At 49.8% G+C, this 25,406-nt stretch overlaps 1 protein-coding gene across 1 annotated transcript in view; it reads left to right on the top strand.

Annotated features, from left to right (window-relative positions):
* Positions 1 to 228: 228 nt before the first annotated feature.
* Positions 229 to 25,406, top strand: part of Otulinl (OTU deubiquitinase with linear linkage specificity like) — a 33,952-nt gene continuing 8,774 nt past the window's right edge. Inside the window, exons 1-7 of the mRNA XM_045132164.1 lie at positions 229 to 234; positions 378 to 474; positions 5,054 to 5,211; positions 5,297 to 5,483; positions 24,749 to 24,908; positions 24,990 to 25,021; positions 25,124 to 25,215. Of these exons, the coding sequence (XP_044988099.1) occupies positions 229 to 234; positions 378 to 474; positions 5,054 to 5,211; positions 5,297 to 5,483; positions 24,749 to 24,908; positions 24,990 to 25,021; positions 25,124 to 25,215 (732 nt within the window). The remainder of the gene's footprint in view (positions 235 to 377; positions 475 to 5,053; positions 5,212 to 5,296; positions 5,484 to 24,748; positions 24,909 to 24,989; positions 25,022 to 25,123; positions 25,216 to 25,406) is intronic.

Raw genomic sequence — 25,406 nt, 5'->3', positions numbered from 1 at the left:
AGATACCTCAGCCTCACTACTGGCTTCTCCGCCTCCGTGGATCTCATGCCGCCGTGCTTCCGCTCGGCTCCTGTCGCCTAGTCCCGCTGGGTCTTGGCCTCACGCCATTTGCGACATTTGCTGACCTCGGCTCTGTGATGCTGGACGCAGAGCATCTTACCCGGGCCTGGGCTAGCAAGTGGGCCAGGCTTCTCCTCGCCTCTGCTCACCCAGGGAAGAATACCGTGCATGGCGGTTGGAGACGGAAGCGATTTTCTTTCTTTCTGGGGAAGGTTTTCCATGTGGTCTTGGAGGCCGAGACCAAGTCCCAGGTGGCTATTTGCCAGCTGGATGCCTGGAGCGAGATGCACCAACCCTGTGTGCTCCACCTTTTCCAGCATCCAGCACAGCGATGGGGCCTGTCTCAGACGGAAGCCGTCAGAGGACATGAGCCGTCAGAGGACATGAGCCGCCACCTGCGGAGGCCCGCGGCTCGTGAGCACTCAATTAAGCTCTGCCTTGGTCACTGCCACGTTTACGAACTGACCTCCATCCACACACTAGTCTCTATGACACACATTTACCATCACTAATTTTGGCAAAAAAAGGTGTTTGCAACTATCCAGGGGCTTCTTATATATAAAAAACGCAATCAGGTACAATGCAGAATGGAAGGGCAAAAAAGTGTAAGGATGCCAACAATGACAGCATTCTGCAAGGACAATCAGTGGCCAAGAGATCTACTCTGATAGCTCTCACAAACAAACAAAAACTCAGTGCTGCTCATCAAATGCTTAACACTGCAAATCCAAACCATAATAGACTATCACTTCAGGGCTGGAGAGATGGCTCAGTGGTTGAGGAGCTTGCCTGCAAGGCCTAAGGACCCAAGTTCCAGTACCCACATAAAGGCATATGCACAAGGTGGTGCACGCGTCTGGAGTTCGTTTGCAGTGGCTGGAGGCCCTGGTGTTCCCATTCTCACTCTCTATCTGCCCCTTGGCCTCTCTCTCAAACAAATTTAATTAATTAATTTAATTAAAAACCAGCAACAAAACAAAACAAAAAAGTGAAAAAAAAAAAAAACCACTTCACATTTGTTAGGTTGAAAAAAATCCAGAAAATCATGCATGTGGGATGGAGGTGAACCTCAGCGGCACGACATGAGCCTAGCACACACAGGGCCTTGCGCTGAGGCTCTAGCACGGCAGTAAGAAAAGGTTAAATAAATGCAGGCGAGGATGTGTACAAATCTTCATCCATTGTTGGTGGGGATATTTCCCACTCAACCACTTTATAGTGATTTCTCAAAAAAAAATTAAGCAATTAGTATCTGACCAGAATTATGGAAACAGTTCAAACAGGTATTTGCCCATGTTTGTAGCAACATTTTCACCACAGCCAGGGTGTCCACTGATGGACAGATGAAGGAACAAAATGTGGTCTATACCTACAATGAACACATACAATGAAATAGCATTCAGCTTTAAGAGGGAAGGAAGTTCTAAGACGGCTGCCACATGGATGAACTTGAGTGTTGTTCTATAAAGCCAACGCCAATCAGAAAAGGACAAACACTGTACAATAGCGGAACTCATAAACACCAAAAAATGCAATGCCGTGGGAAGGTAGTGTTTAATGGGCATGAAGATTTCATGATTTCAAATATTCTGCAACAGGGAAAGTATGGAAAGGAAATGCGGGGATTTTATTTAAAAAGCTTATACACATTCATGCAGGAAAGCACTTTAGTAAAAGGCGAGAGCTTTCTACAGTTTGAAGAGAAACCAGAGTAGGAAAGCTCTTCAGGAGTGGGCACATCCATGAGCATGCTCAGTTTAAGATCAGGATTTGAGCAAGAAAGATAACAGGCATATTTGTTTAGATTAAGGTCACGGAACACATTTGGTTTTAAAAAACATTTGTATTTATTTTCAAAGAGAGCAAGAAGGAGAGAATGAATATGCCAGGGCCTCTTGCTGCTGCAGACAAACTCCAGGTGTACGTGTCATTTTGTGCATCTGGATTTACTTGGGTCCTGGGGAGCCTAATTCAGACTTGGAGGATTTGCAGACAAGCACTGAGCCATCTCCATAGACCTTCAGTTTTGTCTTGGTGTGTGTGTGATGCACATATGTGTGTATTCACGTGTGCAAGTGCAGGCGCATATGTGCCACACTGTGTATGTGGGGGTCAGAAGACAATGTTCAGATATAGGTCCTCGCCCTCCACTGAGAAGTATGCATTTGAAAGGTTAAAATGGTGGACAGGAATGTCTTGAGGCATACTTAGCTTGAATCCTACTGGTTTTAGTTGAAAATAGAGGAGAGACCACTTTGAAGGGGTATTAATATCCGAGTTTGTTCCTAAATGGGCCTGCCTCACTTATTATTGGTCAACAACTCTAACAAGCAGACAGATGGCAACGACCACCCAAAGTGTAATGGGCTCCGCAGCTCTCAGAATTAGTCAAGTTGTTCTAGCTGGAGGCTAGCCTAGATATGATTAAGTGACCCTTGAGAAAAAATGACAGGTTTGACCTAGCAATGGAAAACATGTTTAGCAATGGTCCTGGATAGTCACATTCCATTTTCAGAGTTCAAATGTTCATGGAAACAACTCCAACTGCATAGCTGGTGGGAACTATTTGCCACGTTTCCCTTCTTGTTCTGCCTCCTTCCTCTCCCCTGGTCTTCTCTCTGACTTTTGGACACAGCCACCCATGCACCTAACCAGTGTTAGTGGGTAGTTGCCCTGGCCACTAATTCTCTCTCGAGTCCCAGATGGAGACACAGTGTCTTTGTAGCCCTTCTGGGGCCCATAGTTTGGTGACTATGATTTGTGTAAACATCCAGCCGGGGCAGTTGCTGCAGTCTTTCTTTCACTGACAAATACTTGAGTTCTGAGCTAGGTGCTAGGGGATCTGGGACAGGGTCGTTGTCTGAAAAGAGACCAGTTTTTTAAAAAAGATTTATTTTATTAATTTATTAGAGACAGAGAGAAGGAGAGAAAGAGAGAATGAGAATGGGCTCACCAGGGCCTTTGGCCATTGCAAACAAACTCCAGATGCTTGCACCACCATGTGCATCTGGCTTTGCTGGGGCTGGAGAGATGGCTTAGCAGTTAAGGACTGTGCCTGCAAAGCCTAAGGACCCAGGTTCAATTCTCCAGGTCCCACGTGAGACAGATGTACATGGTGGCATATGCGTCTGGAGTTTGTTTGCAGTGGCTGGAGGCCCTGGAGTGCCCCTTCTCACTCTCTTTCTCTCTCCCTCTCTCTGTCTCAAATAAATAAATAAAATGTTTTTTTTTTTAAAAAAAAAAAGCTTCATTGCTAAGACATGATAACTCATACATACAAGGGCAGACTGCAGAGCCAACTGGAAATCTCTGCTTGTGTTATTTATTTATTTATTTTGCTTTTTCCAGGTAGTGTCTCACTCTAGCTCAGGGTCACCTGAGATTCACTAGGTAGTCTCAGTGTGGCCTTGATCCCACAGCGATCCTCCTACCTCTGCCTCCCAAGTGCTGGGATTAAAGGCGTGCGCCACCACATCCAGCATGTATTATTTTATTTATATTTATACGATGTTTATATGCTAAGTATTGTTCAAAGCAGTCTGTACATATTCAAGCATTTAATACCAACACCCATTTCCCAGGTGAGGAAACTGAGGCAAAAAGTATTAATTTATGGAAGATCATATGGTCAGGGCACAGGCAAGATTTAGGTCTCTAATTGCCACATGGAGAGGACTCTCTGTCTTTGAACTAACACTGAAAACTAGAGCCAACCATGTAATCTTAAATAAAATCATAAATAATAATTAAAACAATTTTAGGCAAAGCCAAACAGTTGTGTTCATAACTATTATCTAGTGGGAGGAGAAGGACACTAGCTAATTGTGTGTGTGTGTGTGTGTGTGTGTGTGTGTGTGTTTAAAGGACTCAAGTAAATTTTATGATACCACAAGAAATTAGACCTGGTATTTTCAATATCTAGAACAGGCAATTTGTACTCGTCATTGTTGATAGCCTTGTTTAAGTTAAATTAGGCTCAGCAATTTTCAGCCATTAATTTTGCATGAGCAATATGCCTCTGTTTACACAAGTGATGGTTTATGGCTGTAGAAAGCTACCCCACTCCATGTGAAATGTCTGATTTAAACAAGAGAGATTCCTCCCCCCTCCCCTTTCTAAACACACAGCAGATTTGGGAACATTTTTGTTATCTCCTGCGAATCTTGAATTGCAGAATGCTTGGATGATGAAGGTCAAACTTGAGTCTAGATTCTGCCCCAGCACTTGATGGGCCTGTTTGACATGACCTGCCAATTCCAGGTAACAGTCCGAACCACATGGACAAGGAAGAGGAGTAAATAAATGTGTGAGCCGGTAAGAGGTGTATCCCAGCCAGCAGTCTGCTAATAGCAGTCCTAATTGCCTGGCATTATGTCAGTGGCTGTTGGGCTGATAAGAGTTTCACCATCGTTACTAAATACTTGCCATCGGATTTTTTTTTCCGTTCCCTTCTGAGACGCAAGAAGGAGGGCCCTGATTCAATTGCTTGAATACATTGCCCCAAAACTACTGAAGCCACATAAAATTCCAGGCTGTTCTGCACATCTTTCTTTAGTTAGGGAACTTCTCTTTCAAAGGCTGCCAGAAAAGTTCACACGCAAGCCTGTTTCTGGAATTGGTAACCACCGGAGAAAGAGGAAGTGTTTGCGTGGATTTTCATTTTCTTCATTAAAAAAGGCGGGGGAGGGAGATCGAATTAGGAAATCGGGAGCCAAAGATTCTTGTCTTTTTCATGTCAAGTCGTTTACTTTTAGTGTTAGCTGCCTTCCATGGCTCCCCTTTAATAAACAATTTTTATAGAAAAACCTTTTTTTAAAAAAAAAAATCACGAATACACTTATCCCACTCCTAAACGGTGACTTTCAAGTCATCACAAGCCTGTTCTACTGAGCCACACGGGGAAAGGTCGGGAAACGTGCTCCACGTGGTGGACCAGGCTCTGGGCGCAGGGACTCAAGCGTCCATCCCGCTGCCCGGTCGGTGCCCCTGCCAGGTGTGCTTGCTTCCCAGGGCATGCACTTTTCCACGCGCAGCACCAGGGCGGGCGTGGGCTCCGTCCACGTGAAAGCCCCCGGGCTGGCGCGGGTGCAGAGAGCCGACCACCACCACCCTGGCCCGCGGCCCGCGGAGCCCCTAGCCTCGGAAGGCACGGCCCCGCCCCCACCCCCGCCCAGCTTCTGATTGGTGGCCCGCCCCAGCTTCTGCTGGGAGGCCCCGCCCACCCCGCCTTCCCCAGCTTCTGATTGGCCGCCAGCGTGCCCGGCCCCGCCCCGCCCGCGCCCCGGGGAAGCGAGCCGGCGCCCGGGGCAGGCGGCCCACGTCCGACGGAGCCACGGGCCGAGGCTGCGGCTGTGGACGGCGCGCGGCCCGCATGGCGGCGCCCAGGAGCCCCGGGCGGGCGCGGGCTCGCGTCCCCGCCGCAGGTGGGCGACGGGGTGGGGCGTGGGGGTGACCGCGGGGCGAGGGAGGAGGGAGAGGTCGGGGCGCCCGGGTCCCGTAGGGGCTTCTCGGGGGGCATCCCGGGACGGCTCCGTGGGGCCCGCCCGGGGCGCGGGGACCCGCGGGCGGCGTCCTCGTGGAGGGAGGTTGCTGGGTTTTGCGCCTACCGTGCAGAGGATGTGGCCCACGCCTTCGCAGCAATCAGGCTTGCTAAACCGCAGAGAAAAGCTCTGGCTTAGAGAAAAATAAAAAGTGGGCTGGAGAGATGGCTTAGCGTTTAAAGCGCTTGCCTGAAAAGCTCAAGGTCTCAGGTTCGATTCCCCAGGACGCACGTTAGCCAGATGCACGAGGGAGAGCCTGCCTCTGGAGTTCCTTTGCAGTGGCTGGAGCCCTGGCGCGCCCATGCTCCCTATCAGCCTCTTTCTCTCCCTCTTTCAAATAAATAAATAATAAAATTTAAATTAGGGGGGAAAAAAAAGGCCACAACCGCCAAGGGGATCGATGGACAGACAGTAGGGCAGTGGGCTGCGCCCGCGGCCCTGGCCCCTGTGTGGCTCTGAGGACCCAGGAGGTCAGCTGCGTCCCGAGGCCAAGGCGAGCATCCGCCGCTTGGGTCGTGATGGGCTCCCTTCGAGCCCGTGTCAGGAGGGCCAGCCACTCGTGAACCTGGGGAGCCCGTGTGCTCGCTCTCTGGGCGTGTTTGTGGAAGCTGGGGGGCGGTGCTAGGACTGGTCGGGTGTAATGGGACCAGCAGTGTTCCGGGGGGCGTGGGGGTCTAGAGATCGCTCCCCTGAGAGTGCCTGGGTAAACGCGGTAAGGGACACTCGGTCCTGCAAAGATGAGCGCGTCTCACGGGCTAGTCCATGAGGCCCTCCCCGCACTCTAACCCCCCGGGTTATCATAGAATTAGCCAAATATTTCCGGCGGGCGTCTCTATCTGAACACTTAGTTATGATCTGCCTTCGCCCTGCCGTACAGGGGGAGAGAGTTCGGAGCAGAGGTAAGGGCACAGCGGGAAAGCTGGTTGGGGAGGCCGCAGGTAATCAAGAATTTTTCCTCTCCCTGCGCGGAGTTCAAGGTGTGTCCGTGCTGTGAGCCCAGGGGAGGGGTGCTTTTCCTGCGCTGCAGCCCGCGGGGTCCTCATTGCGTGTGTGGCAGCAGACGTGACTCAAAGATTGGGTTATGGAAATTTTTTTTTTTTCCTCCAAAACCTAACCTCTGAGTAGTTGGGAGTCTTGGCTGGTTGTCTGGCAGAAACAAAGCGAGGCTCACTGCTTGTAAAAGCAGTTGCTGAACCTGAGAGGAGGAAGATGGCTTTTTAACTCTACCTCTTAACAATTTTGTCTTTAAGATTAGCCTTTAGGATAGCAAGTGACACTTGACAAGAAACCCAGGGTCAACTAGTAAAGAAACCCCACAGAGTAGGTAACTAGAGAAAAGGGGGTTTTGGGTAACCATTTTTACGGTTTCCTGTTAAAAATGTCTCAGCATTGAGAACCATGGGCTAAACACGTGCATTACTGGAAAGTCACTGTCAGAGAGAAGGCAGGAGAAGATGCCATCACCTGCCAGCCCACACCTCTGCGGGTCTGGGGTGAACCCGTGTGTGTGAGGCGGGCGTGGGAATGTGTGTGCACACATCACCCCGCTCTCTTGTTTCCGTGTGTACCTGTTCTGGGGGGGGGGGTGTCAGGGCCTGCTGTGGGGCCTCCACAACCATGCCTCTCTTTAAGGTCAATGTGCAGTTTTTCATCTGTGTTCTGAAGAGCTGTGTAGCTCCTTGGTGGTCCCTAGGGTTGAGGTGGAGGGACAGATGACCCAGCGTGGGCTGGTGGACCCATCAGTCAGGTCCCCCACCTCAGTTACATTGAGAGCAGTCCTGTTTTCTGCTTTATTTATTTATTTATTTGAGAAACAGACACAGAGGGAGAGAGAGAATGGGCACGCCAGGTTCTCTAGACACTGCAAACACACTCCAGATGCGTGTTCCCCCTTGTGCATCTGGTTAAGGTGGGTCCTGGGTAATCAAACCTGTGTCCTTAGGATTCGCAGGCAGATGCCTTAACTGCTAAGCCATCTCCCCAGCCTTCTGGTTTGTTTTGTGTTGCTGTTCTAAGTGAGATTTTTGACTGAGGGAATGGTTCTAAAGCTAAACCAAAAGTTAAAAAATAGAGGTGGTGAACCGGGCTTGGTGGACCATGCCTTTAATCCCAGCACTTGGGAGGAGGATCGCTGTGAGTTCGAGGCCACCAGGAGACTACACAGTGAATTCCAGTTCAGCCTGAACTAAACCGAGACCTACCTTGCAAAACCAAAAAAAAAAAAATAGAGGTGGGGGCTCATATTTCAGTGCTTTTTGTGTCGTAGCTCACTTGCTAGGTGTGGAGTGGTTCTGGCTGCCGGCGGTCTGTTGCACACCCTCCAGCTGTCTTTGCTTATATCATGAGGTTGCTTTAGATTGGATCCCACTTTAAGAAACCGAGTTTTGTACCCACCTTGCACATAGATTCTTCTGGCAATGAAAAGATGCCTTCCACAATATCCAGAGTTCTTTGATCCCAAAAGCCTTTATGGGTGACTGACCTTGCTCAGGAAGCAGATGTTTCGGGCTCCCCCTAGGTACTCGGGCCGGTTCCTGTGGACAGCCTCCAGGCACACAGGCGAATTTAGCTGCTGAACGCTCCTGTGTTCATAGCAGGCCCACAGGAAGAGTTAGCAACGGAGTGGCCGGCCACGCGTGGGGAGTCATGGACGTCGGGTGCGCACACCGCTCCTCCATGTGGACGGCTGAGAATCGGGGTTATTCAGGAACAAGGCCTCTGCTCTCCAGGCGCTGCTCAAGGAGAGGGGTCACCGTATGCTAGTTGTGACAGGAGGGAAGTACTTTCCTCTTTGAAGAATGGTTTGAGCATTTGGGACAGGCTACATAGTCAAAACAAAACAAAACAAAAAAAGCATATATTTCTAAATTACAAATTTCTTGATAAGTCTTTTGTTGTTGCTTTAACCATGTGACCAGGATGTTGAATCTGTTTATAGTGACTTAAAGTCGCCCGTTGGCTTTCTCCTCACGCCGGTCATGGTTTCAGCAGATGTGTAGGTCTTCTAGCTCAGGGTTATCAGCCAAGGTCAGCTTCTCAAGAAAGCCTCCTCTGATTCACAGAGAAGCATCGTTAAAAGTCACGCGCTGGGGCTGGAGAGATGGCTTAGTGGATGAGGCGCTTGCCTGCGAAGCCCAAGGACCTGGGTTTGATTCCCCCCTACCCACATAAGCCAGATGCACATGGTGGCACATGTGTCTGGAATCCAGTTGCAATAGCTAGAGGCCCTGGCATGCCCATTCTCTCTCTCTCAAATAAATTTACAATGTGTTAGCCAGACCTGGTTGCACATGCCTTTAATTCTTGCAATTGGGAGGCAGAGGCAGGGGGATTGCTGTGAGTTTCAGGTCACCCTGAGACTATATAGTGAATTGTAGGCCAGCCTGGGCTAAAGACAGTACCTCAAAAAGCCAAAAAAAAAAAAAAAAAAAAAGAAAAGAAAGAAAGAAAGAAGTCAAGGGTTGACTGGAAAAGAGAGGTGTGTGCTAACATCTCCTGCCTCCGTCACCGTGGGGACTGGGTCCCTGCTCTCTGTGGGCTGGGGGCAGCCTTGGGTACACACCAGTTCCAGAACAGTGTGTAATGGAGAGTGTCAGTGGAGCTGGAGGTAGAAGCTTCTGGAATAATCTGTATCCTCAAACCAGCCCTAGAGTGCCTCCCATAGCATTTGGTTTGCCTGTTTAGGAGAAATGAATTCAGTCCTTTCTTGCCTGTAAAGAGAGAATCTATCTTTCAGTTTTAGAATGACGTCTGGAACATTGTGGGCGTATTTTTGATCTGTGACGAGGAGCCCTCAGCTTGCCCACGGGCTACGTACAGTTACAGGAGTGCAGTGTTTTTGAATCAGCTGCTTGGACGGGTGCAGTGCATTACAGTGGGAAGACTAGCTGGTGGGAACGGGGAAGGGGGCAGGTGGGCAGCCAGTGCCAGCTCTGCACCGTCTTCACCACATCGCCACGTGAAGCGCAAGGGGCCTCTGTGTTAGCCAAGAGACCAGCTTCCTGTCATGGTACTTGATATGTGCAAAATGAACTGGAAGGTCAGTTGGTAGCTGAGGGGTAGTTTGGCTGCTCACTTTGATAGGAAAACACAGTACGTAGACTTACAACGCGCATGATCGAGCCTTGACTCTCGTTCCTGAGGCAGGGCATGTGATCCATTCCTCTAAATATGGATGGAAAAAATTCACTCAACTAAGAGTTTGATCAATTTTGTCCATGATATCTTCCTCTATGTTGTTTGTTTAAATATTTGATCAACCCAGTTTGGAGTACTTATCTGATGTTGCAATGGAAGACTCAAAAAGTCTACACCTGTCTGGTCCTTCCCACTTTGTGTTCCACTGTCCTCTCCCACACACACCTTCCTGGTGCATTCATTCCAGGTCTGGAGCCTAGAGTGTGTGGTGTGCAGTTCTCTTTCTCTCTCTACCTCCCTCCTTCCTTTCCCCTCCCTTCTCCTCCTCCCTCCCTCCCTCCCTCCCTCCCTCCCTCCCTCCCTCCTGTCCTCTCTCTCCTCGCTTTCTGTCTTTTCTAAAGACATCACCTCCATGTGAGTCTATGTGAACAAAGCCCTTACCAAGAACGTGCTTTCAAATGCTAACTGGTTTAACAAATTTGTAGGTCCAAGCTTGAACCAACAAGGGCTGTGGTGTTGTTGGCATTTGTCAAGATTGGATGTGAGCCTGTTCCGGTCCAAGGCATCTCACCTCGCTATGGTGCTGGCTCTGAGTTATGCTCTGAGCTGTTGAAGATCAGTTAGTTTTTTCAAAGCTGTCTCAACTACTGTTCCTCCGGCATTTCAGAGGCATGCTGAAACAGCCTCTGGACGAGAGGGATGTGGAGGGTGATGGCCTGGCCTCCCGACACCTGCTCCCAGGGGCAGAAGCTGGAGGGGCCGGAGCACTCGGCTCTCAAGACCAACTCCCTGAGTTCCCACCTCCTGCAACTACCTTGAAGCCAGCCCGCTAGGAGACCTATCACTTCACACTACCACTTCCTGCTTTGGATCTTTGGGGTGTGCGTAATGGGGGGGCACCCCTGTGCCTGCTGCTTGTGCCACCCGCGCTGAGAGCTGCGAGGACTGCCGAGGCGGTGGAAGGGTTAGGCCCAGTTACAACACCGCAGCCTGGCCTGGGCGAATGTGGTTTGGTTTTCCCATGTCGCCGCGCAGTGGAGCTGCCCAGGGCTGGGGTGGGTTCCCAGTGTCGGGGCCCAAGGGCCTGTTCTTCCAACCTGTTTCCCGCTCTCTAGTCCTTTCCCCTTTGTTTCTGCCCTGGGCATGGCTGCAGGGCTGTCAGCCGTCACACATCTTTCCAGTTTCCAAGGAGAAGGGCGAGGGATCCACCCCTCTTTAAAAAAATGTTTTTTATTTATTGGGAAGAGGGAGAGGAAGAAAGAGGCAGAGAGAGAGAGAGAGAGAGAGAATGGGCGCGCCAGGGCCTCCAGCCACTGCAAACGAACTCCAGAGGCGTGAGCCACCTTGTGCATCTGGCTTATGTGGGTCCTGGGGAATCGAACTTGTGTCCTTAGGATTCACAGGCAAGTAAGTGCCTTAACTGCTAAGCCATCTCTCCAACCCGAATCCACCCCTCTTAATGAATCCGTGTGTCCTGCATGCACTGGTTTTGACACGGTCTCATGTAGACCAGGCTATTCTTGTCTTCCCTATGTATCTGAGGATGGCCTTGAACTCCCCATCCTCCTGCCTCATTCAGCCTCCAGTGTGCTGGGATGATTGCCAGAATTTCAAGTGTTTGCCACCAACGCCTGGCTAATGACTCCTTTTGAAAGGTCCTCATTCTGTAACAGGGTATTAGGGGGTATCTAGGCTTGTTTCTAATTTTAATCAAACACTGAATAAAAAAGACTGAGAAAGATAATTATTAAATTATCATATTTATTGAGGGAAATACAGAGCCAAGGTAAAGTACCCAGCGTGGCTAGAGATCCCACATGGATGGCCTGAGAAAAAAAGTATGGAGAGAAAAGAGAGATAAGAAAGTTCAAGGAGCTCCTGCCATGTGGGGAGCTGGAGGGGGTAAAGAGCCCATGTGGAGAGTAAGGGCTGGGGGGCTCCCCTAGGCTCAACCGGGCTGGGCCTGGGCCTGGGCCAAGCCAGCCCAGTCAAGGGAAAAGCTCCCCCACAGCTGGACGTCCCCAAGTGGTCAGGCAGCTCCAAGTACGTGGCCTCCCCTGCAAAGGTATTTAGAACCGGATGGTGGTGGGCTGCCTTCCAGCTCAGGTGAACCAGAGGGGTGGTGGGTTGGTTAGGGCCAGGGCTCTCCCAGGAAGAGGCTGAACTTGACCAGCCACAACATTTACATCCTAGGAAAGACCTCCCTCCCAGGAGGGGTCCTGCTTGTTTGTGAAAAGAACAGGTCTAGGGAACTAGGCAAGCGATAGGAAGTCAGATCCTTGTTGAGTCCCAGCAAGTGTGGACTTTCTTGCATTGTTTACTTTCAGGAGTCCCATCACCCTAACTGTACCCGCTCCCCATTCTGCTCTGTGGCTGGGGTCCACTCCACAGAGCTACAGCAGCACACAGGGAAGGTGGGTGCACTTTCCACGTGCCCAGCTGTGGTTGGAGGTCCCATCTCTGAAGGCAGAGCAGGCTAGGGCCAGCTAGAGCCTGTGCCATGAAGTCACAGGGCTCAGACCCTGGCGGCACAAATTCATTCATTCAGCAAGTGTTTACTAATGGTCATCTCTACCGGCCACACCACCACAGTGCACGCCTGAGGACACGTACTGTGGAGGGAGGGAGACAGCCCATCCGACACACACGCAACTGACACTGGATCAAGTGCTGGCAAAGGACAGTGCCGACTCTGCACAGGACGAGATGGCCCTGTAGGGGGAGAGGCCGGGGACAGACTGAATGGAGCCCTAGATGGCCAACCCTCCTGGCTTACCTGCGCATGAGGCGTGTCCTGGGATGTGGGATTCTGAGAGCTAAAGCTGGGAGAGTCCCAGGCAAACCATCCCAGTGGATATCAGTCCTGACCGGATACCTCGTGAATGGTCATGATCCTTTAGTTATTGTTTCCAAAAGTTAGTTTTTGGTTAGAAATAGCTCCCTACCATTTTCAGTTGACAGTAAGTTGAGCCCCTTTGCTTGACCAACGGGAAGGGACACAGGACTACATCCCTTGCTTGTGGTGGGAGCACTTGATCCCTGAGGTGGCGTTTGCTTCATTTCTCTCCATGTGAACTTTGTTGTTATTGGCGTCTGATGATATATTGGAAATGGCAGAAACAGCCAGGCCTGGGCACAGCCCTGGTGTTCCAGCATTTTCCCCAAGCCTGGCACCCATTGAAATCACCTGGGGACTTCAGGTGAAGACGGCTGGACCCAGTCCAACCAATCAGAAGACCCCAAGAGTCTGTGTCCCAGGACAGTGTCCCTGAGACATCAGCGTGCCATGGATCCCCGGGATCCTTCTAGCACACAGGCTTGGATTCAGAGGGATCTGAGGAGGGAGACGTCAGTTTCTAGGAAGTCATGGGGTGTTACCAGGGCTGCGGCTCCTCAGGCTGGGTGCAGTGCCCCTTGGTTAATTTGCTTTTGAAGTGTGCAGGAGCAGAGCCTCAGGCCTGTAAAGACAGGTCCTAGAGAGGAAGGAGAGGTCATGGAGTGGCGCCCCAGAACCTTCCGCCTGTGGCCTGTCAACTGGATCACATTGAACCCCAGTCAGGGCAGATCTTGACTTCTCTGTTGGTTCCGGGATGCTGTAGGGGATTCTGGGGTGAGGTTTGGCTATTGCCCTGGATATTCCTGGCTACTAAAGGGCCTGCGTCCCTGGATTCTGGGGTGAGGTTTGGCTATTGCCCTGGCTATTCCTGGCTACTAAAGGGCCCGCGTCCCTGGAGGCGTCTAGCTGGAAAGGTCCTGCCTCACCTTTTCCACACCTTGTCCAGGGGCCTTTCTGGCTTCTTCTCTGACTGCCAGGATGGGGGTGTTTCCTCCCAATAAAAACCATGGAAAGATTTTAAAGTAGGAGATGACACATCCATCGGATGTTAGGAAAAAGTGCCAACCCACAGGAGCTACAGAGTGGAAAGTGGAGGTGGGGAAGGGAAACCAATTAGAAGGATTAGTTACCCTTAGCAACAGCCCCCAGAGGATTCTGATGACCTGGATGGTTACCGCCAGGGCAGAAGGCAAGCGTGTCTTGTCTCGAGTGGGCCTCCAGCCCCACGTTCTTGAATGGCTGCACTAGAATGTAGCCGTCAGTTGTGTGGGTACATGTCAGGGCTGCCTGGGCCTAAAGGCACGGGACCCGCACACGTGATCCTGACAGCCCTTCCCATCTGCTGACAACGTGTGGCCGTCACAGTGCGACAATGACAGCGGAGCTCGGGCCGTAGTGTGGATGGACGGGCTTGCTCGCCGTCCTAGGGTGGACTTACTTCCAAAAGTCAGCCCTCCCTGACCCCTCTGTGAGGCAGCCCAGGCCTGAGAGGGTAGGACGGGCCCAGTGACATCACCTCCTCCTTTCCCAAGGGTGGGGGGAGAAGCCCCAGGTGACCTTGCGCCTCGTCTCTGCGGTGGAGGGCAGTGCCCGAGCCCCCCCCCCACCCGGCACAGGGCCAGAGGGCTTTTCCTTCTCAGCATGGGCACTGAAGACTATGGTCTCGTGGGTTTTGCTGTGTTTGCTTGACCTACTAATGATTTTTGTTATTAAATAGTTGAGAGAAAAATCCAGTGAAGAATACTGTTTCTTGACATGAGAATAAACACAATTCAAACTGCAGTGTCCATAAATGAAATTTTATTGGAACTCTGCCCCAGAGTATGTTGTCTGGGTTGCTTCCCCATTACCAGGGCTTAGCTGACGTCGTTTCCCACCCAGGCCTTCACTGTGAGGATGGAGTCGACCAGACAAGAGAACAGGACAGTGAGAAGACCCAGTAGAGCTCCGATGTCTTTGCAGTGACAAAATGCCAGACCAGAGGCAGCGTGGGAGGAAAGGCTTTTCTGCCTTTCAGGTCGCAGTTTCACCCTGGCGGGAAAGCACGGCGGAGCGGCAGCCCGGGCATCACGGCGGCAGGAAAAAGTGACTGAGCCAGCTCTGAACACGTGGTCGCCTGGCCTCGTGAACCCCGGGTCCACCCTCAGCAACACCCCACCTCCAGCAAGTCTCCGTCTCCCAAAGGCTCCGCAGTACACGAGGCTACGGGGACAGGTCACACTCAGACCACCAAACCCCAAAGCATGGCGTGTGGGGACGGGTTGAGTAAACACCACGTCTGTCCACAAGGGAAGAAGCAGTGGACATTATGGGAACCGCAGGACTTCACAGCCTGTTCTGATCCTCTTCATTCCTAGGGGAGACTGGCTGAGGGGAGCACAGTAATGTTGCACATGAGGCTCGGGTTCAGTCTTCTCTGGGCCTCAGCTTGTTCACCTCGGAAAGGACGCGTGGTGGGACAGCTTGCTGGATGCCCGGGTCCACCGTGGACAAAGGTTCAGCATCCTCCCTCTGGCCTGTCTTCCTCATCTCCGCCCTCTTCCCCTCTCAGGGACCTCACCAGACAGAGCCCATGCCAGAGCCTTTCTCTTGGATCAGCCACAGGGACATCGATTGTCAGCTCTGCTGGAGATACAAGGCCACTGAGGTGTCCTTTGTCCCTGGCGTCTTTTTTTTTTTTTTTTTTTTTTTTTTCAGTATTGGAGGTTGAACCTGGAGCCTCATGTATACTAGGCAAGTGCCATCCCAGTCTTCCTCAAATCTCCTAAGTTATGATGACGTCTTTTCTTTACAAACTGAAAAAAAAAAAGTCAAAAACTTAAGCTTTAAGCCGGGCGTGATGGTGCACGCCTTTAATTCCAGCACTTGGGAAACAGAGGTAGGAGGATCGCCATGAGTTCAAGGCCGCCCTGAGACTACATAGTGACTGCCAAGTCAGCCTGGACTACAGTGAGACACTACCTCGAAAAAACAAAAAATAAAAATAAATCCATCTTTAAAATTGGTTTGCAGGCTAGCCAGGGAAACAATCTCAAGTACTTGGAGAAGGCCAGCAATGTGGCCAGAGGGCTTGAAAGTACAGTACCGGCTGGGTTCTGCCCCGGGGGCCGGTTCTGTTGAGGCCTTGAAGAAGACCAATTCCAGCCCAGTTGTGGCCAGTGAGGTGCCCATTCTGTGAAAGATGGGCAAGTCGTCCGTGAAAGGCGAAGCAGATGTGTTCTTCATACCCCGGAGTATTCTCACCAACCCACAGGCGTGTCAGCCTCTTGGTTATAAACCCTGCACCCCTCATCCCCGGACTTCTGCGCTCTCTACCTCAGCGTGTTGGGGTGCCCACGGTGGGTGTGACTGAGCCCGGGCCGCTGCTCCAGCCCGCCCTACTTTCCTTTGGCGGCCCCTCCACCCTCGACCCCGGCCCAGGGAAAGCTTCCCCCGCCTGGTGCAGGTCAGAGTTTCGTGCCGGGCTGCTCGTCCAGCTGCATTCCTTTCCCCTGGGGAGTTCCCTGGTGCTCCGTGCCCACAACGCAGGGCCCGCTGAGTCCATGCCTGTTCACGGGGTGAAGATAGACTGTGCTGCATGAGCAGAAGTCATCTGAAAAGGGAGAGCGTGCTGACGGGTCTTCGTGTCCCAGCACTGGCTGGCTGCTGGACAGTGGAGGGCGCAGCACGCTCTTGGCTGAATAGGTTAGGTTGGGATAGTGCCGTTTCGTTTAATTTTGTTCCAGCCCCATTTTATCATCACACGTTAGCCATCGGGGTCGGGTCCTGAGGCTAGGAGATGGCAGCATGAATCAAGAGTCCTTTTGTTCGTTCTGCAGAATCGGTTCTCTCTCCTGGGCTGCGCTCCACGCCTGGGTAAAGTGGTCCTGGAATTCCGTGGCTTCTGTGGGCTGACTATCTGCTTTTCGATGCAGCTTGTCTTGACTACAGATTTTGTGTTTTCATCACTAGGTGGTTTCTCACCACTGGCCCCTACACAAAGAGTTAAAAACTAAACTTAGCTTTAAAATGACAGGGTGCCATTAATACTCGGCTAACACTTGCCTATATAGCCCTGGTTTAAGTTGCTGTCAAAGCGAGTGTCTGCGATTTATCATGGGTACTTTCGGGTTAGCAGGGGCCCTGGGTGAGATGTTCTGGAGCGAAAGGATCCTCCTCACAACTTAAGGCAGTTGCGTGACAGGCTACAGTTGAATGTTTTACTGGTCACGATTTTCAAGATAAAACCCTTCCCCTTGGTGGTTCTGTCCTATGGTGATAATGATCTTGTAGTTGTGGGTTTTAATACTTTACTAAGTGGAAAGACTGGCCTTTTTAAAATTTAATTAATTTTTTATTAGTTATGTACACAGTGTGTATATAGTCATGTTGATACTATCGTTAGCCTCTTCCCTGTCCTTCCCCCTCCTCAGGGACCCTCTTAGTTGGGGAATGTGGGTTGTGCATTGTGGTCAGCCATCACTTATGGGGAAGAGGCAGTGTCTCTGTGCATAATGACCCAACATGTAGCTCTGACATTCCTTCCACCCCCACTTCTGCAAATTTCCCTGAGCCATGGTGGGTTCATCTTAGGTCTACTTCAGTGATGAGGTCTTGGGAGCCTCTGTGTCTGGATATCTGGACTGGCCTTTCTTAATTGAGCAGAATTAATGCCTGTAATAGAAAGTATGAAGTCTCTTGATCTCACCATTTCAGTGAGTAATTAAGAGTGCAGTCTTCTAACTAAAATATGGCCGTAGAGCACCTAGAAATATCTACTGAGATCTGCTGATTACGGAGTTCGGTGTATGTTTTAAGCACACTTAGATGTTTTAAAATTTATTGTAGGGGTTGGGGAGATGGCTTAGTGGTTAAGCGGTTGCCTGTGAAGCCTAAGGACCCCAGTTCAAGGCTTGATTCCCCAGGACCCACATAAGCCAGATGCACAAGGTGGTGCATACATCTCAAGTTTGTTTGCAGTGGCTGGAGGCCCTGGAGCTCCCATTCCCCTTGCCTGTCTCTCTGTCTTTCTTTCTGCCTCTTTCTCTGTCACTCTCAAATAAATAAATAAACAAATAATAAAAAATATAATGTCAAATGCATTGTGATTTTTAAATGTGTGTGTTTTGCATGTGCAGGTGTGTGCAGTGACCAGAGGACCAACTTGGGGGTCATCTTCAGACTGGCTCTCATTGGCCTGGCTCTGGCCAGTCAGGTTAGACGAGCTGGCCAGCGAACCTGTCACTGCCTTCCTAGAGCCGAGATGATAGCACACGTCACCACACCTGGAATTCTTTTTCCAAGGTAGTGTCTCGCTCTAGTCCAGGCTGACCTGGAATTCACTGTGTAGTCTCAGAGTGGCCTTGAACTCATGGCGATCCTCCCACCTCGGCCTCCCGAGTGCTGGCATTGAACATCCCACCATGCCCTGCACACCCAGCATTCCTAAGGATGAAACTCAGGTCCTTGTGCTCTTAAGGTGAGATGACTGCGCTCTCCCCAGCCCACACTGAAATTTCCTTACACGGGATTTTATTCTATGCCTGCTTTTTCACTCCCTCTGCTATCTTGAACATTAAGTTACACTGCTTAATTCCATTCTTTAAAAAATGTTTTTATTTATTTGTAAGCAGAGAGGGATAGAAAAGAGACAGATAGAGAGAATGGGCACACCAGGGCCTCCAGCCACTGCAAATGAACTCCGGATACATGTGCCACTTTGTGCATCTGGCTTTATGTGGGAGCTGGAGGATCGAACCCATAGGCTTTGCAGGCAAGTGCTTTAGCCACTGCGCCATCTCTCCAGCCTCCTTTTTCCCTTCCGTAGCTCAGGTTTGGTGTCTCCTCTGTGGGCTCACTCAGTGCCTCGTCACAGTACCTCTGTGTGGAGAGTCTGAGCTGGATGAGGTAAAGTGCTGGCGTATGTAGTGAGAAAGCACCACGGTCCTGGACTGTGCCGTGAATGAGACTGGTTTTAAACAGAAGATCGGGGAGTAAAAAGTCAGATCTGAAAGCTGTGTGATGGCCCTGGGGAAGTCAGGGGCTGTGACTTTTCTGCAACAGCGCCGGCAGTTTTGGGGTGAGCCAGACGCTGCTGAGTTCTCCTGAGAGGCTGTGGCGTCCAGGCCCCAGCTGCCCAAGGACAAGGCCAGTGAGATAACGCTATCAGCATCATCGCTTGGCTTCCGGCTCTGCAGCGTCACTTAGTTCTGTTTTCAGAGTTTGATGGCTCTTTCCCCCTTTTCAGTTTCCTGTTTTAGTGTTTGAATTACTTCAGCTTTGATATGTTATAGAGAATGGAAAAAATAACCTAAAAGTGTTGCCACAAAACAGTGCCTTCTGGTAGTTGCCGTCGGTGGCCTTGCCTGACACAGGTCCCGTTGTAGTGTCAGACACGCACATTTGGTGTCATTCCTCGAAGACCTCCCAGGTACGAGCGTGCGGGTCAGGGTCTCGGCGCCGGGTGGGGGGGGAGGGCACAGAGTAAATGAGTTTTACGGTAAAACAGTAATGCATTTTACCATATCTATAGAATCACTTCAGCCACCACCCAAGTGGTTCAGTGCAAGAAAATGAAAATTACCGTGTGTGTGTGTGTGTGTGTGTGTGTGTGTGTGTGTGTGTGTCTGTCTGTCTGTCTGTCTGTCTTGACACGTGTGAGATCGAATCAAAGGCAGCAGGCATCTTTCAGCCTCCTCTTGCGTCCCACGCTTCCTCGAGTCCTCTGTCAGATCTGTCCCTCCCTTCGCTCTCACAGGGTGTGGGCTGGCTGCGTCCCTCTCTTTCTGCTTCATCAAATCCCGCTCACCGCCCATCAGAGCCCCCTTCGGCAGATAACCCCTTTTTCTGGGCCCGGGACAAAGGTGTGTGGCAACTGTAGGATTCTCAGTTGGCAGGAAGTGGGAACCTTCTGAAATGTCCCATGTCCAAGATGCTACCTTCTCCCAGTTGTACTGGGAGAAGTGAGATTGGACTCAAGTGGCCAAAATTGTTATCATGATACTGTTTTTGCAAGGTGGCTCATTATGTGATTTGTGTCTTCAGAGTTGAAATCCTATTATTAGTTCTAATAGGAAGGAAAGTTTTTTTTTTAAAAAAAAAATTTATTTTGAGAGGAAGAGAGAAAATGGGTGCACCAGAGCTTTCAGCCACTATGAACAAACTCCAGATGTGTGTGCCCCCCCTTGTGGGGCACATGTGACACTTCATGCTTGCATCACTGCATCTGGCTACGTAGGACCTGGAGATTTGAACATGAGTTCTTAGGCTTCTCAGGCAAGTGCCTTAACTGCTAAGCCATCAGGGCTGGAGAGATGGCTCAGTGGATAAGTACTTGCCTGCAAAGCCTAACATCCTGGGTTCAATTCCCAGTTATCCACATAAAGCCAGATGCACAGAATAGTGCATATATCTGGAGTTAGTTTGTAGTGGCTGGAGGTCCTGGGGCACCCATTATCTATCTATCTATCTATCTATATCTATCTATCTATCTATCTATCTATCTATCTATCTATCTATCTATCTGATCATCTAGCTATACTTCATCTAACTATCTAGCTATCTAGCTAGCTATCTTTGTCTCTCTCTGCATACAAATAAATACACAAACTACTTGGTGTTAGCCAAGCTGATTTGACTCATCCTGCTCCATGGTTCATAGGTGATCCAGCCAGGAAGTCAGGCAGGCAGTGAGCCGTCAGCTCTGTGGTCCCTGAGCCTGTCTTTGAATCCTAGCTCTGTCACTTACTGCCAGGTCCTGTTAGGTGAGACCTAATCCTTTCTCCCTAGCATTCTTATCGCTGCAAAATAAAGTGATTAGAACCATCACAATAAATAACTTGTGCTCATCGGGCCCTTTGAGAGACACTGTGCCGAGCACTACGTGACGTGTCCTTCAAGCTCTCTAGTGGAGCGCTGCCTGTGGCGCGGCGAGGCTCACGAGAGGAGCCACACTGAGCACATGCCGTGTATGTACCTGGCTCTGCTAAAGACTTCATTCCCAGGTTAGAGATTGAGGTGCACGGAGGCAAAGGTGCTCATAGGAACCATGCCCCCCCTTTGACTCAGAAGCCCTGCTTCCGGTGACATTCTCAGAGGACAGCTTGTACAGACCCTACACATGATTTCGTGGCCTGGCCAGCTCTCATGTGACTGCATGAGCCTTGCAGAGTTCAGTCCCACCCCCTCCAGATTGCCCGGTACCAGCACCCCCACAGTACACTCCCTGGCCTTCTTGACTTGAGTTACTTGATAAAAAATTGTGGGCAATAAGGTATGGGATCAGGGCTTCAGAGAGCTCAGTGATTAGGGCACTTGCCTGCAAAGCTTATGTATCTGGATTCGATTCCTCAGTACCTGCCTAAAACCAGACACAAAAAGTGGTGCATGCACCTGGAGTTTATTTACAGCAGGTGGAGGCCCTGGTGTGCCCATTCTCATTCTCTTGTCTCTCTCTCTCCTTGCAAATAGATAAATAAATTACTTCTCTTTTATAGATATGGGATCAAGCTGGGCGTGGCAGTGCATGCCTTTAATCCCAGCACTTGGGAGGCAGAGGTAGGAGGATCACTGTGAGTTCAAGGCCACCCTGAGACTCCATAGTGAATTCCAGATCAGCCTGGGCTAGAGTGAGACCCTACCTCGAAAACCCAAACAAAACAAAACAAAACAAAAAAGATATGGGATCAGCCTAGGTGTCTGCTAACAGATGAGTGATTAAAAAACATACACAATAGAATATTATTGAGCCATAAAGCATGAAATCATGTCATTTGTAAGGGTCTAGGTGGATCTGGAGTTCACTTTGCTGAATGAAATTAGCTGGGTGCAGAAAGTATGGCCTGTTTTCTCTCATATATGGAAACATTAAAAAAGAAATGGAGCCAGTGTGTACGTGCGCTTGGGAGGCAGAGGTGGGAGAACTGCCATGAATTTGAGGCCAGCCTGGGACTACAGAGTGAGTTTCAGGCTAGAGAGAACCCTACTTAAGAAAAAAAAAATAGATGGTCGAGAAAGGATGGCCCGCTAGGGAAAGGGAAGGAGTGGTGGTGGAGAGACGGAGGGCACGAGAGGAAAGCATGATCAGAGCACGGGGTAGGCACAGATGGATATCGCAGCGAAAGCCCTCACCGGAACAATTCCTGTTAGCATATGGGGACACCGGGGAGAGGGAGGCTGGGAGTTCCCGGGTTCCAGGGCTGTGTTCCGGTGAGGTGATATGCCATTTTCCTTCTTGGGTCCTAGGTGGGTTTAATTTTGAGGGCGAGAAAGGGAGGCTGAGCAGGGGGAGACATCCTGGGCACAGGGGCACAGGGTCCCCTCTGGTGGCCTGGCAGCAGGAGAGAGGCCTTGTGCTGGGGAGATGACTGTCCCCAGGGCCTGAGTGGTGCTTTAGATGAATGCAGCTGGTTCCTATTGCAGCGGCCGCCAGACCTCCACTCCCCTCACATGAACCGCACTGTTGGATGCATAATGGCAGATGCTATAAAAAGGCTCTTCGAGCTGGACGTGATAGCACGCACCTTTATTTTCTTATGTTTTGGTTTTTCAAGGTAGGATCTCACTCTAGCCCAGGCTGGCCTGGAATTCACTATGGAGTCTCAGGGTGGACTTGGACTCACAGCAATCCTCCTACCTCTGCCTCCCAAGTGCTGGGATTAAAGATGTATGCCACTGTGCCTGGCTTGATAGCACACCCCTTTAATCCCAGCACAGGCTGGCTTTGAACTATCTATGTAGCCAAGGGTGAAGTTTCCATCCTTCTTTCTCTACCTCCCAGACGTTGGCACTACAGGCAGGTGTCACGATGCCACTTTATTTATGTATTTTGAAATAGTGTCATTGGCTTGGAGCTCACCAGTTAGGCTAGACTGGTTAGTCAGTAGCCCCACCTGTTGTGACCTCCCCCCAGCACTAAGATTATGCGAATGCCCCACTACACCTGGCATTTTTACACGGGTTCTAGAGGGACATCCCAGGTCATGGTGCTTGTAAGACAAGCATTTTCCTGGCTGATCCCCAGGCCATGAGTAACTTTCATCTAGAGAGGAAGACTGCTGCACCATGTCTGGTGTTCCATTTTCATAAGAAGGGATTACAGCTACAATAAATATTACTAGTAGACACAGTTTTCTCATATGAATTAAAGTACTTGCATGTGTCTGAATTTTCAGCCGATAATCACCTAAATTAATAAAAATCTAAGCTTTGGGTTGTAAATATAGGATAGCCTTATATTTTTAAATACATTGTACATGGTTTGGACTGTTAGTTAACTGCTCTAGATAGGTAGACATTCGTTTTAAAATGTCATTTTAGGGCTGGAGAGAGAGTGCAGCAGTTAGGGTGCTTGTAAAGCCTGGCCACCTGGGTTCGGCTCCCCAGTTCCCATGTAGAGCCACATTCACGAAGTTGTACATGTGTCTGGAGTTTGTTCGCAGTGATGTGAAGCTCTGGTAAACCCGTAATTTATTTTTCTCCCTCCACCTCCCTCTCTCTCACATAAATAAATATAAATTAAACTAATAAAAGCTATTTTTTAAATGTCACTTAAGTAACAGAAAGTATGTATATATTTTTATTATTTTTATTTATTTATTTGAGAGCAACAGACAGAGAGGGAAAGAGGCAGAGAGAAAGAGAGAGAGAATGGGTGTGCCAGGGCCTCCAGCCACTGCAAATGAACTCTAGAGGTATCTGGCCCCTTGTACATCTGGCTAACGTGGGTCCTGGGGAATCGAGCCTCGAACCGGGATCTTTAGGCTTCACAAGCAAGCACTTAACTGCTAAGCCATCTCTCTAGCCCAGAAAGTATATATTTTTATATTTGGTAGTAATATATTTATTTATTGGTAAGTGCTTTATTAAATGTGTAAATGCAAATTAAATATCCAGATGGACAAAAATGCAAAAATCATAGGTCCCATGTTAACAAGGGTTTTTCTGTGGCTGATCGCTGGAATTTTGCTGAATTATCTGCCATGAAGGAAATTATTTCACAACAAGTCCTGCAGGTTTGGCCATTGTTCAGACATCTTCTTCCTCATTCATACTTCAGCATTTTACAGGCTGAAGCACAATGCACTTAGGAACCGACTGGACACAGCAAATTACCGCAAGTCCACCTTTGAGCTCCCTTGGCCCATTAGCTTTATCTCTGTGGATCAGGGATCACGTGGAAGTCCTAAGCAGCATGCCCGTCCGTGACTTTATGGAAGTGACGCCTCTGTTCTGCTGGTTTGAATGGCTTGTTCTGTGTGAGTCACACGATGACATGTATTGTGGCCTATAGTGCAAAAGAGCAACAGGCAGAAACAGACCACCAGAGGCCAGCTGGGTTCTCACTGCCCACAGTGCGCCTGAGCTGAATCAAGTGTGTGAACTGTTCATGGACCCTGCACACATTCTACAAGGGTCAACGATGTGCTTGTGCTTGAAATTTTCATTTTGCCCTTCCCCATCAGGGTTTGTATTTTCACCTTTATTTTCCAGCCCATAGAATTCAGGAGAAGGGCTGTTAGGTTGACAGAGCGATACAGGTGTCATTTAAGCAGGAGTTCAAAAAATATATATGTATACATATATAGTTTTTATTTATTTACTTGAGATAGAGATATAGAGACCGGCAGAGAGAGAGAGAATGGGCACACCAGGGTCTCCAGACACTGCAAATGGGCTCCAGACATGCGCACCCCCTTGTTCATCTGGTTTACGTGGGTCCTGTGGAGTCAAACCTGGGTCCTTTGGCTTTGCAGACAAACATCCTAACCCTGAGCCACACCCCCCAGCCGTGAAGCAGGATTGAGTTCAGGATTCTGAAGCCCATGTACATTACTCTTCCTTAATTTTGTAGAGCAAAGGTATTCTTAATATGTAATGCTGATTTGGGGAGAATATAGATGTTCTTTAAATTTTGGATTAATTTTTTTTCCCCAGAGGTGAGTCTCACTCTAGCTCAGGCTGACCTGGATTTCACTATGTATTCTTAGGCTGGCCTCAAACTCATGGCGATCCTCCTACCTCTGCCTCCCCAGTGCTGGAATCAAAAGCATGCGCCACCATGCCCGGCTTTGGATTGAATTTTTGAAGACTTCAAAAATATGCATGTAAATCAATGATGGACTATTTGGAGAAGAATAATCCATATGTTCCTGAAAGCAGATGTATCATTGTGATAAGGCTTTTGTTTGTTTTGTAGGAAGCGACCAAGCTCACTCCTGGACACTAGTTCCAAGTCAAGCCATGGACACCGTCTGGAGAGTGGCACAGGGCGCTGTGGTGTTGCTGGTCTCCTTTCTGAAGGTCGCCCTCTGCTTCTTCCGAAGGCTGCACTCGTATGTAAGGCACTGGCTGAAACGGTAGGGCACTGCGTCACCCTTGCATTCCAGAATCACCCTCGCCGCTCAGAGCAGAGCGTTGATGTTCCTTTCATCTTTCAGGTGGAGTGGCTATCTGCAGGGAAAATTCAAAAGTAAGTCATTCTGTGTCTTTGGGGAGGTGTGGGGGAAGTGCAGGGAAGGGTAAAGAAAGGGGGATAGAAAATTAACTGCCTGTCTTTGTTCACTTTGCCTAGAGAACCTCAGTGTGGAGGCGGAAGTTGACTTACTCAGCTATTGTGCAAGAGAATGGAAAGGAGGAACACCCCGTGCCAAAATGATGAGGAAGGTGTGTCTGTCGGTGGGAGATAGAGACGGCGCCTGTCTAAACCAGACACACTGGGCCCTGCTTTACCAAGTCAGATCAGCCAGTGCCAAGAAGATACCAGTAACACTTGTGGCTCTCAGTGGAAAGCCGCTTAGCTGCTAGACATGGCCTACAGTGGGTGCTGTTGAGTACTTAATAAACGAGATCCGTTA

Source organism: Jaculus jaculus, chromosome 13 (assembly GCF_020740685.1).
Source record: "Jaculus jaculus isolate mJacJac1 chromosome 13, mJacJac1.mat.Y.cur, whole genome shotgun sequence".
Classification (NCBI taxonomy): Eukaryota; Metazoa; Chordata; class Mammalia; order Rodentia; family Dipodidae; genus Jaculus; species Jaculus jaculus.
Note: the sequence above shows the minus strand (reverse complement) of the source record. Positions and strands in the feature narration are given on the sequence as shown.